This window comes from Halichoerus grypus, chromosome 2, assembly GCF_964656455.1.
Source record: "Halichoerus grypus chromosome 2, mHalGry1.hap1.1, whole genome shotgun sequence".
NCBI lineage: Eukaryota > Metazoa > Chordata > Mammalia > Carnivora > Phocidae > Halichoerus > Halichoerus grypus.
In genome coordinates, this window is record NC_135713.1 from 187,297,610 (window position 1) to 187,310,491 (window position 12,882).

The 12,882-nt window shown below is 40.3% G+C and overlaps 1 protein-coding gene and 1 non-coding gene across 14 annotated transcripts in view; one reads left to right on the forward strand and one right to left on the reverse strand.

The window, feature by feature from the left end:
• Nucleotides 1-12,882, forward strand: part of CDK12 (cyclin dependent kinase 12) — a 75,485-nt gene continuing 62,603 nt past the window's right edge. For 12 of the 13 annotated variants that reach the window (XR_013445075.1, XR_013445076.1, XR_004913299.2 and 9 more), the window contains exons 1-2: nucleotides 1-1,649; nucleotides 6,212-7,096. Coding sequence is in view for 3 of the 13 variants with exons in the window: in XM_036079935.2 (XP_035935828.1) it covers nucleotides 601-1,649; nucleotides 6,212-7,096 (1,934 nt within the window). In the remaining 10 variants the exon portion in view is untranslated. The remainder of the gene's footprint in view (nucleotides 1,650-6,211; nucleotides 7,097-12,882) is intronic. The other variant, XM_036079936.2, reaches the window with a different exon arrangement.
• Nucleotides 10,046-10,152, reverse strand: LOC118527907 (U6 spliceosomal RNA). Its single transcript, XR_004913336.1, has one exon. It is a non-coding gene; the product is annotated as a U6 spliceosomal RNA (small nuclear RNA).

Below are 12,882 nucleotides of genomic sequence, written 5' to 3' on the forward strand. Positions count from 1 at the left end.
GCCCCCTCCCCCCCTCGAGTGCCGTTTCGGTTTAACCTAGTGTGTGACTGAGTCTGTGTGAGGGAGCGAGTGAGTGTGTGAGGTATCGAGGTGAGGCGGAGGCAAGAAGAGGGGCTCCCTCAGGAGCGAGGGACAAAGGGGGCGTGAGGCACCTAGGCCGCGGGACCCCAGCGACAGGAAGCCGCCCCGAGCCGGGCTACCGGGTAGGGGAAGGGCCCGCGCAGTCTTCACAGGGCCCCAGAGCCGGAGTCGGCCCCACAGCCCGGGGCCGTCGGCTTCCTACTTCCTCGACCTCCCCGGCGCCCGGGCCTGAGGATTGGCTCGGCGAGGGGAGGAGGGGAAACAGACTTGAGCAGCTACCCGTTGTCTCGCAACTCCACTGCTGAGGAACTCTGGTTTCTTTTCTGGCTCCTTCACCCCCCACCTCATGTAGGAGGGTGCTGAGGAGTCGGGAGGGAGGAGGAGCCTGGGCTACCGTCCCTTCCCTCCCCACCCCCTTCTAGGGGCGCTTTGGTAGGCGTGGGGTTGGGGGGGAGGGTGGGGGTTACTTTTTGGAGTGCTGGGGAACTTTTTCCCCTTTTTGAGGCCAGGCGAAAGGGAATGCCCAATCCAGAGAGACATGGGGGCAAGAAGGACGGGAGTGGAGGAGCTTCTGGAACTTTGCAGCCGTCATCGGGAGGTGGCAGCTCCAACAGCAGAGAGCGTCACCGCTTGGTGTCGAAGCACAAGCGGCATAAATCCAAGCACTCCAAAGACATGGGGTTGGTGACCCCCGAAGCAGCACCTTTGGGTACAATTATCAAACCTTTGGTGGAGTATGATGACATCAGCTCTGATTCAGATACCTTCTCTGACGACATGGCCTTCAAACTAGACAGGAGGGAGAATGATGAACGTCGTGGAACTGATCGGAGTGACCGCCTGCACAAACATCGTCACCACCAGCACAGACGTTCCCGGGACTTACTAAAAACTAAACAAACAGAAAAAGAAAAAAACCAGGAAGTCTCCAGCAAATCGGGATCGATGAAGGACCGAGTATCAGGAAGTTCAAAGCGTTCAAATGAGGAGAATGAGGACTATGGGAAGGCACAGATATCCAAAAGCAGCAGCAACAAGGAATCCAGGTCATCCAAACTCCATAAGGAGAAGACCCGGAAAGAACGTGAGTTGAAGTCTGGGCACAAAGACCGGAGTAAAAGTCATCGGAAAAGGGAAACACCCAAAAGCTACAAAACAATGGACAGCCCCAAACGGAGATCCAGGAGTCCGCATAGGAAATGGTCTGACAGCCCCAAGCAAGATGATAGCCCCTCAGGAGCTTCTTATGGCCAAGATTATGACCTTAGTCCCCCAAGATCTCACACCTCTAGCAATTATGACTCCTACAAGAAGAGTCCTGGAAGTACCTCAAGAAGGCAATCAATTAGCCCGCCTTACAAGGAGCCTTCGGCCTACCAGTCCAGCACACGGTCACCCAGTCCCTACAGTAGACGACAAAGATCTGTGAGTCCCTATAGTCGGAGACGTTCTTCCAGCTATGAAAGGAGTGGCTCTTACAGTGGGAGATCACCCAGTCCCTATGGTCGAAGACGGTCCAGCAGCCCTTTCATGAGCAAACGGTCTCTGAGTCGGAGTCCACTCCCCAGGTGAGCTATTTGTCTAACAGCCCTTTCTTACTTAGGCTGGCAGTTAGTCATGTTAACGTTTGGTTGAAGCCCCCAGTCTTCCTTATTGACTGGAACACTTAGTTATTGGCTAGTTACTCAAGTAGGTGAATCTGGTCTTCTCTTAATCCAGAATTTGAGAAGTGGAGAGTTCACATGCCTAAAACTGCTAAAGGTAGGTACTTCCAGGGGTGAAATCTTCAGTTGTAAGCTCCTGCTTATTGAGTACACAGAGTTGATAACTGAGCTTATCCCAGAGCTTATCTAGCAATTTCTGTTGCATTGTCTTAAATCACCTTGGTATTCGTGCTTTAGACCTCACTGGACCTGACTGGCGATGTAAGAAATTATAAATTTTCATTCGTATTATCTTGAAGCTATTTGCCTAGGTCATCTATCATTTGTGCGTGTGCTGTCCACTGAGTCTCCAAAGCTGTAAGTTTATTTCTTAATTCCTGTCTTTAAACTGATGTTTTAGTGGAAATTCAGCTGTTTAGTCCTTTTTCCTTTTACTGATACATAGCTTAGCAGAAGTTGGTTCCAAGGATAATTTGATTTTCTTTACAGCATCACCATTGACCTACCCTGTGATCAACATTTTTCTCTAAAAAAATGGTAATAGTACCTTTACCATATTTTAGCAAGAAAGGCATGTTAGTTTGAAATTTAATCATTAAAATGAATTAGTACTGAAAACTGTTTTTATTTCTAGATGATGAGATGTACCTCCCTCTTTGTGGACTCACTTTGTCCACAAAAGAACATGGGCTTTGGGGTTATACCTCAATGAAATCCTAATCTTGCTTTGTGAACTTTGGCAAATAATTTAATTTTTCCCTGCCCGTGTTTCTTCATATGTAAAATGGAAATAATAACTACCTACTTCTAGAGTAGTTGTGAGGATTAAATTAGCTAGTAAATATGAAGTGTATAGCACAGTTTCTGGTTACCTGGAGCAGGTCAGTAAATTCTGTCTTAGCGAAGAAATATTGTTGGATGCTAGGGGAGAAATTATGCTAATTTGTAAAAATCCATGCATGTCTTTTATATGTCAATATGAGTAATTTTTGCTGACTTAAAGTTATAATTATTCATAAATTAGTTTGAATTAATCAAACTGCAGAGTTCTTACCTGTCAGGGTCTAAAAGTTCCTTAGTCCTCCCCCTCCCCCCAACCACCCCTCCATTTTATCACAATTTTTCAAACACAGAAAAGTTGAAAGAATTATAGTGAGGACCCATATATGTACTACCTAGATTCTACAATTAATGTATGCTATATATTTTATCATACCCATCCATCTCTCCATCAGTCCATCTTTTGTTTTGATTCATCTCAAAGTTGCAGACATCAGTATACTTCACTGTAAGCATTTTAGCGTGTTGTGTATAGCATTAGCTAGAGTTGGCTTTTTTTGAAGGGGTGAGAGTAAAATTTATATATAGTGAAATGGATGGCTTAAGTGTACTATTTATAAAGTAGCTTAGTTGTTTAAGGAAACATAAATATTCTCAGAATACTTGTTTTCTTGAGGAGTAGTTTCATTAAGGCTGTTTTGAGAATTTTTATTGTCATGAGTTTTGGGAATATGGAAGTGCACTTAAGACTAAAACACTAAAACGACTTTCACAAAGAACTTGCTTTGCAGTGATTCCTTTTGGATTCATATCTCACGTTCTCTCTTCCTCTACTCAGTTAATTGGAATTAGTGCAGTAATGGTAAAAAATAAATCAGGAACGAATTGGAGACACAATATGATAGCATAGGACACAATATATAAACATAATATAATTTTAGAGTCACATGCATATTTTTAGTTGGGTTTTAGAGAGTGTTATATGTTTGTATATGTGCACTACAGATTTTTTCCTCATTCATTGGAATTCCAGACAGTAAGTACAAAAATTTCTTAGAGTAGAGCATACAGATCCCTTCTGTGATATCTCTGTTTTTTCCTTGGGAGACAGTAAAGATTAAATAAGCAACATCAGGGGCGCCTGGGTGGCTCAGTCGTTAAGCGTCTGCCTTCGGCTCAGGTCATGATCCCAGGGTCCTGGGATCGAGTCCCACGTCGGGCTCCCCGCTCAGCGGGAAGCCTGCTTCTCCCTCTCCCACTCCCCCTGCTTGTGTTCCCTCTCTCACTGTGTCTCTCTCTGTCAAATAAATAAAATCTTTAAAATAAATAAATAAATAAATAAATAAATAAATAAGCAACATCATTTTAAAAGACTGAAAATACCTTGCCAGAAATGCAATGTCTTTGCATCCTCCAAATTAGTAGTGGTTAATAGTAGCAATTTCATTTCAGATGGATAGAACCTAACTCACATCAGGGGGAAAATACATTTGTTTTTGAGAAGTTTTTACTGTTGCCTGCATTTACCTATTGGTTGTCTCCTCTTGCCACCCCCCTTCCTTGTCGCTTTTTTTCTTGAAGAGTGGATCTTGACCTCAAATATAGCATTTGTATCACTAAAAATGCCATAAGTATATGGCCATCAGAATGTTCTATTAACAGTAGGCTTCTGTTCAGAAATTGAAGGGTTTGTAGCAGAGTTCCTTAGGAAGATTTAGTAATGCTGAATGATTAAAGAAACTAGTTTTTAGAGCATGTGGTTCTGACGTTACTTAGTGTTTGGGACTTTAGAAGTTTATCGTGGGATAATAGAGATGGTAGTTTTATCCCAGCTCCAATTCAGTGAGAGAAAACCTCTGGTTTCATCCAGTTATTTACAAAAGAAGTATTAGTTTTCTAAAGAATAAGTGGATGTTTCGTAAATCCACTTAACCACTTTTCAGTATTCTATATCCTCATGTTCATATATATGTTGTTATTGCTGTTTTGAGTACTTCTATTCCAATAATGACTTGCATTTTAACTAAAACTTCCAAAAAGCAGTGTAGGTATAAGAAAACCACGGCTAATATCATGTGAGTTATTTTGCCTACACATATGTACTATTTGTTTTGAAACATTTTGAATTATGTCAGTACTACTAATGACCAAAGATAAAAGGAGATATTGAAGATCTGGAATGGGAACAGTTTATTTTAGACTACTGGGCAAATTATGTTTTGTTCAGTCACGTTTTTAGTGCTATTTTTTCTCCCCTCACATTGAGGCCTGAGCACATTAGGCTTTATGAAAAGGCAAAAAGAGGGGCGCCTAGGTGGCTCAGATGGTTAAGCGTCTGCCTTCAGCTCAGGTCCTAAACCCAAGGTCCTGGGATCCAGCCCCACAGCGGGCTCCCAGCTCAGCAGGAAGTCTGCTTCTCCCTCTGCCTCTGCCACTCTCCCCTGCTTATGCTCTCTCATTCTCTGTCTCTCTCTCAAATGAATAAATAAAATCTTTAAAAAAAAAAAAAAAAGAAAAGGCAAAAAGAATTAATGAGGGTTGGGTTTCAATTAAGAATAATTTGGGGGCTCCTGGGTGGCTCAGATGGTTAAGCATCTGCCTTCTGCTCAGGTCATGATCCCAGGGTCCTGGGATCGAGCCCCACATCAGGCTCCTGGCTCAGCGGGGAGCCTGCTTCTCCCTTTCCCTCTGCCTCTCCCCCTGCTTATGCTCCCTCTATCTCTGTGTCTCAAATGAATAAATAAAAAATCTTAAAAAAAAAAAAAGAATAATCTGCCTCATGGATTTCCAAATTCTTAATAATGAAGAAAATAAATTGAACATGCAACAGTACCTTGCTTTATGAGTTCCTAAAAAGTTGATTGGAAATCATTTTATATATGAAAATACCAGAAGTCATTATAGTTTTGAGAACTTCTGATAAATTATTTGGTAAGACAACTTTTTCAGCTTATTTATTTTGCAAATCCTAATAACTCTTGTATCTTAGGGGTTGTTTAATATAGGCACAACTTAATTATCGACTGAGGATTCAGGGAACAAAATCTTCCTGGGATCTGTCAAATAGTTCTCTAGTTGAAACAATTAGGTTTTGGTGAAGCATGCTAGTTACTTTTAACTTCCTGATTGGTATAACCCACCTTTAATATAAAGTGTGACTTTTTTTTTTTTTTTATCATGTTTTCACTTCATCAGATATTTGAACCAAAATTCCAAAAAAGTAATCATTGTAAATATGGGTGCTCTCCAACATGGGAAAAAAATACCCATCTTCTTGAGTTGGATAAGTAATGGATAATTTTAGTGTTATATGAATGAAATGTGTTGTCCTACAGGATTTAGTTCCTTGTAATCTATTTTTTAAGTAAACTTTATTTTTTAGACCAGTTTTAGATTCACACGCACAATTGTGACGATAGTACAAAGAACTATTTGTCCTTGCATCCAATTTCCCCTATTATTAACATTTTACAATGGTCTGGTACATTTGTTACAGTTAATTAACCAATATTGATATGTTGTTGTTATTATTATTATTATTGTTTGATGGTACCTAATTCATTTTTAAGATTGCTAAATTACTCAAAGTAGCTTCTTTAAGTTACAGTGCTCCATAGCTTAACTGATGTATTTTCCTATATATTGCTGTCAGCTATCCATTTTAAACTGCCTTTTTCTTTTTCCAGTAGGAAATCCATGAAGTCTAGAAGTAGAAGTCCCGCATATTCAAGACACTCATCTTCTCATAGTAAAAAGAAGAGATCCGGGTCACGCAGTCGACATTCCAGCATCTCACCTGTCAGGCTTCCATTGAACTCCAGCTTGGGAGCTGAACTCAGTAGGAAAAAGAAGGAAAGAGCAGCTGCTGCTGCTGCAGCAAAAATGGATGGAAAGGAATCCAAGGGTTCACCTATATTTTTGCCTAGGAAAGAGAACAGTTTAGTAGAGGCTAAGGATTCAGGCTTGGAGTCTAAAAAGTTAACCAGAGGTGTAAAATTGGAAAAATCTGCCCCAGATACTGAACTGGTGAATGTACCACATCTAAATACAGAAGTCAAAAATTCTTTAGATACAGGGAAAGTAAAGTTGGATGAGAACTCTGAGAAGCATCCTATTAAAGATTTGAAAGCACAGGGATCAAGAGACTCTAAACCCATAGCATTGAAAGAGGAGATTGTTACTCCAAAAGAGGCAGAGACATCAGAAAAGGAGACCCCTCCACCTGTCCCCACAGTTACTTCTCCTCCACCTCCTTTACCAACTACTACCCCTCCACCTCAGACACCCCCTTTGCCACCTTTGCCTCCACTACCAGCTGTTCCACAGCAACCTCCTCTGCCTCCTCCCCAACCAGCATTTAGTCAGGTTCTTGCTTCTAGTACTTCAACTTTGCCCCCTTCTACTCACCCAAGGACATCTACTTTGTCCTCTCAGGCAAATTCTCAGCCCCTTGCACAGGTTTCTGTGAAGACTCAAGTATCTGTAACAGCTGCTATTCCACACCTAAAAACTTCAACGTTGCCTCCTCTGCCCCTCCCACCCTTACTACCAGGAGACGATGACATGGATAGGTAAGTCCTGTAGTTAACTGGAAAACTTTACCCTCTTGATGTACATGTAATGCATTTTCTCTTCTCATACTGTCAAAACTGCTCTAATACATGGCTGTTTAAAATGCTTTTATGAGTCGGAAATGCTTTTGGTATTTGGTTTTCAGTGGACAAGTTCTGATTTATAACATTATTACTTAGGAGGAGAAAATTACAAATTGAGGCCTAGTAACCCTTTTTGTTCATAAGTTTATTTGATAAAGCTAACTTTTGGTTCAAGTTTTTAAAAATCAATGGTGCTTTTCTCCCTAAAGTTTTATGTTGAAAAATTCTTTTTTTTCTTTTTCTTTTTAGACTTTTTCTTTTTTTAAGATTTTATTTATTTGGGAGAGAGAAAGCACAAATAGCGGAGGGGCAGAGCGAGAGGGAAAAGCAGACTCTCTGCTGAGCAGGGAGTTCACTGTGGGCCTGAATCCCAGGACCCTAGGATCATGGTCTGAGCCAAAGGCAGCCGCTTAACTGACCAAGCCAGCCAGGCACCCCAAGATTTTTTTTATTTTTAAGTAATCCCTACACCCAGTGTGCGGCTCAAACCCATGACGCTGAGATCAAGAGTTGTATGCTCCGCTAACTGAGTCAGCCAGGCACCCCATGTTGAAAATTTTAATAGCCATAGAAAAAAATGAAAGAATAATATAATTAACTTCTTTATACTCTTCACCAAGATTTACCAGTTAACTTTTTGCCACATTTGCTTTTATTTTATATATCATGACACTTGACTTCTGAATACTTTATTTTTTTTTTTTAAGGATTTTATTTATTTGGCAGAGAGAGAGACAGCGAGAGCAGGAACACAAGCAGCGGGAGAGGGAGAGGGAGAAGCAGGCTTCCTGGCTAGCAGGGAGCCCGATGTGGGGCTCGATCCCAGGACCCTGGGATCATGACCTGAGCTGAAGGCAGATGCTTAACGACTGAGCCACCCAGGCACCCCACTTCTGAATACTTTAGCATGTCTCTTCTAACACTAAGAACATTTTCCTAAAGAATCACAATACCTTAATCACCCAAAAAACTTCTTACTGATTTTTTTTTTTTTTAAAGATTTTATTTATTTGAGAGAGAGAGCACATGAGAGGGAGGAGGGTCAGAGGGAGAAGCAGACTGCCTGCCGAGCAGGGAGCCCGATGCAGGACTTGATCCAGGGACTCCAGGATCATGACCTGAGCTGAAGGCAGTCACTTAACCAATTGAGCCATGCAGGCGCCCCTTACTGATTTAATAATATAATATCAATAATAACAATATCAAATATCCTTAGTGGGCCCCCAAAATGTCTTTTATAGCTGGGGTTTTTTTTTCTCCTAATCCAGGAAAAGAATAAACTAGGTTTATCTTGAAAGACACTGCTTTTAAAAAAAAAAAAAGTTACCCTATAAGAAGCAGAAGAACAGCATGTAGAATCTTTACTAATTAGAATATAAATTCACAATGGGATGATGGGAAGAACTTTAATTTTGATGCGTCCTCTTAATATTGAGAAGTGAAATGATTATGAAACATGAATCTGATTTTATGGAAGGCATTAGGAAATACATTCTATATCTTGGCAGGACTAGCTAGGCAAAATACCATCAAACAAATTGATTTAGTGGTGATATAGGCCATGGTAGTCTGTGTTACTGGTTTTTTCCAAGGAGATTCTACCCTCTTGTTCTCTAGGATATGAGTTTAATTTATTGCAATAAACTTTCATTGTAAGCATAAAAGTAAGTACTACTGATCTTACATCCCAGACCAATTCCCAAGCCTTCATTATTTTCCAAGTGACATCAGTAATTTGAATGATGATACATTTCAGCTCTTTACATTTATATTTTTCCAGACTATGCTCTGTGCCTTTTAAGAAGGTACAAATGCAATTAAAAAATTTTCTTAAAGAATAAGTCCATTACTATTCATAGTAGTAAATCTTATTTTAAAGAAAAATTCCACTGCTCTTTCTAATATCAGTAATTATTTGTCAATTCTGTCATATCCTGAGAATTGCAAAGGAGAAGGATAAAACCTGAAGTTTATGTAAAAAAATCTGTTTAGGTACACAGTATACTTCTCATAGATACAAGCTACGTGTTTCTGTGGTTTTTGTTGGAAAAGGAAATATCAATTGAGCATTATCCAATGGAACTCTCGGCCATGATCTATCTACAGGAACCTTGTTTAAATATTAGTTTACATAGTGGCTAGAACGATGTCAGTGTGGCTGAGAATCTTCATTTTGAAATGTTTACTTGGCTAACCAAATAATTATTGAACTGACCTACCATGTGTCAATGCAGAGTGCAGATTTCCAGAGGTGGAATAATTTTGATAGGCACATAGGGATTTCTCTTTTAGATTGGGATGAAAGGTAAAGTAAGACCATTCAGTGCTTATTTGAGTATGTGTGGCTGTCTTTAAGAATGTGTATGAGAAAATGAAGTGAACAGAAGTATTTTTTTATTTATCAGTTCTGACTGTGAAAGTATAACTGTTTCATAGTCCAATGGAATTTATTTTAATAGTGTGATAATTATGTAAAAACCCATACACAAAACAAAACATCTGTTTTCTATGGATACATATATCCATATATATCCATATGAATTCACACCAAAAAATCCAAAAAGATATATATTTTTTATAGGTTTTTTTAAAGATTTTATTTATTTATTTGAGAGAGCGAGAAAGAGAGAGAGAGAGCGCACATGAGAGGGGGAGGGTCAGAGGGAGAAGCAGACTCCTGCTGAGCAGGGAGCCCGATGCGGGACTCGATCCAGGACTCCAGGATCATGACCTGAGCCGAAGGCAGTCACTTAACCAACTGAGCCACCCAGGCACCCCGAAAAAGATATATATTAAGCTGATAATAATGGTTATCTCTGTGGATGGGACTTAGGATGAGGATCAAAGGTAAAGGACCTTATCTGCAAAATTTTGGAATGCTTCACAAATCTGCTTGTCATCCTCGCACAGGAGCCATGCTAATCATCTCTGTCTTGTTCCGATTTTAGTATATGTGCTGCTGAAGCGAGCACCAATGTAATTATTTTTAAATGTATGATTATTATTAGTTTTTCACATAAATATAAACAAATTATTAAAGGCAGAAAAATGGAAATGAAGATATCTTCCACAATTTTAGTTTCTCACTATTTTTTTTTTAAGATTTTATTTATTTATTTGACAGAGAGACACAGCGAGAGAGGGAACACAAGCAGAGGGAGTGGGAGAGGGAGAAGCAGGCTTCCTGCAGAGCAGGGAGCCCGACGCGGGGCTCGATCCCTGGATCCTGGGATCATGACCTGAGCTGAAGGCAGACACTTAATGACTGAGCCAGCCAGGCACCCCATTTCACTATGTATTTTAAATTCAAGATGGTTTTTGTTTTCGTCTTTAATTTTTTTTTTTTTTTGGTGCCACGCTATCCATGTATCATACCAGCTGCACCTGTTTTTCACATGAAAAATAATTTTTATGTAAGAAAACTTTTCAGGAAGAAATCTGAAAGTTGCATACGGAATTCATTTATATTCTTGATCTTCTCATGTGAGATTGCAGCAGCTTAATTGTTGAGAATGTGATTTATACATCTTTCTGTTGCCTACAGTGCTTTAAACAGAACACAGAATGTGATCAGTAAATATTGCTTATTTGAATGAGTAAGACTAGTGAAGGAGACAGGATCAGGGCTTGTGTGAAATGACACTGGGAATGTAGTTAATTCTGTTGGCACATGGATGATGTAAAGCTTGTATCAGATGATTTGTCTTCTTTTAAAGTCCCTTTGGGAATAGAATGAAACTTCTTTCAAAGGTATATATAGGGCCAGGAGTGTATTAATCCAGGTATCAAATGCAGGAGTGAATTTAACTAATGGTATTGCAAAAGCCTAATTCGTGGTCTGCAGTTCTGTTTCAAGAAATGAAGGCTGCTAAACTATCCATTCTTCATGATTCTTAGTACATTCTTCATGAACATAGCTATTCATGGGGATCACCTGCTTTTTTTTTTTAAGATGTTATTTATTTATTTGAGAGAGCAAGAGTGGGAGGAGAGGCAGAGGTAGAGGGACAAGCGGACTCCCCACTGAGCAAGGCTCCACCCCAGGACCCCTGAGATTATGACCTGAGCCAAAGTCAGACGCTTAACCCACTGAGCCACCCAGATGCCCTGGGGATCACCTGCTCTTAAGGAGAACATCTGTATGGGGCGCCTGGGTGGCTCAGTCATTAGGCGTCTGCCTTCGGCTCGGGTTGTGGTCCTGGGGTCCTGGGATCGAGCCCCACATCGGGCTCCCGCAGGGCTCCCGGGCTCTGCAGGAATCCTGCTTCTCCCTCCCCCACTCCCCCGTTAGTGTTCCCTCTCTCGCTGTGTCTCTCTCTGTCAAATAAATACAATTTAAAAAAGAAGATCATCTGTATACTCTTTTTTAAAATTTCAGTTAACCGGGGTGCCTGGCTGGCTCAGTCAGTAAAGATGCAACTCTCAACTCTCAATTTCAGGGTCGTGAGTTCAAGCCCCACGTTGGACATGGAGCCTACTTCAGATAAATAAAATTTCAGTTAACCACATAGGGTTTTTAAAATCTTTGTTTCCAGGGCACATGGCTGGCTCAGTTGGTAGAGCATGCAACTCTTGATCTCAGGGTTGTGAGTTCAAGCCCCACTATGGGTGTAGAGCTTACTTAATAATAATAATAAAATAGGGGTGCCTGGGAGGCTCAGTCATTAAGCGTCTGCCTTCAGCTCAGGTCATGATCCCGGGGTCCTGAGATCGAGCCCCACATCGGACTCCCTGCTCCACCAGAGGCCTGCTTCTCTCTCTCCCACTGCCCCTGCTTGTGCTCCCTCTCTCGCTGTCTCTCTCTGTCAAATAGATAAAATCTTTCAAAAAAAATAAATAATAGGGGCACCTGGGTGGCTCAGTTGTTAAGCGTCTGCCTTCGGCTCAGGTCATGATCCCAGGGTCCTGGGATCGAGCCCCACATCGGGCTCCCTGCTCCGCGGGAGGCCTGCTTCTCCCTCTCCCACTCCCCCTACTTGTGTTCCCGCTCTCGCTGTGTCTCTCTCTGTCGAATAAATAAAATCTTTAAAAAAATAATAATAATAATAAAATCTTCATTTCCAATCAGTTTTTTTGGTGACCTGCTTCATTTGGATTTTATCAGACTTAAGTAGAGTCTGTATTATTTTTAAAGGCTTTATCTTTAAAGTACTGAGCTCTTACAGAAAAGAAAGGATCTTTGTGAGCATTCAAATTTGATTTAGAATTTTGCTAATGGCATGCTTAGTTCTCATTTCTAATGTATTCAGCTCAAATTTTTATTAGAAGTTTGTAAAAGTAAATCACTTTTTAAACAACCTGCTTTAAAAAGGGGAAAGGGATAAATGATCATATTTAAAGTAGTTTATGCTATTAAATTGTGAAAAATATTAGGAAATCTTTTTAAATAATTGATATGTAAATTTATATTCTTTATTAACAGTAAAGACTTCTTATCAGTGGTATTGATACTATATAGATTAAATCCCATCATCATAAATTCCAAGAGACTATATAGATTTTAAAATTTGAGCAGTCATGGAGCTTGGCAACTTTTTTTGTAAGAAAATTATTATACATGAGCATTTATGCAACTACTCACCATATGTGAACCCAACTACAGGCATAAATGGGGAACCAGGAAATACTGATATTGGCAAGATCAGCACTTCCTGGTACTGAATCTTCATAACAATGACTTAGATGTTCAATATCTGCTCTCC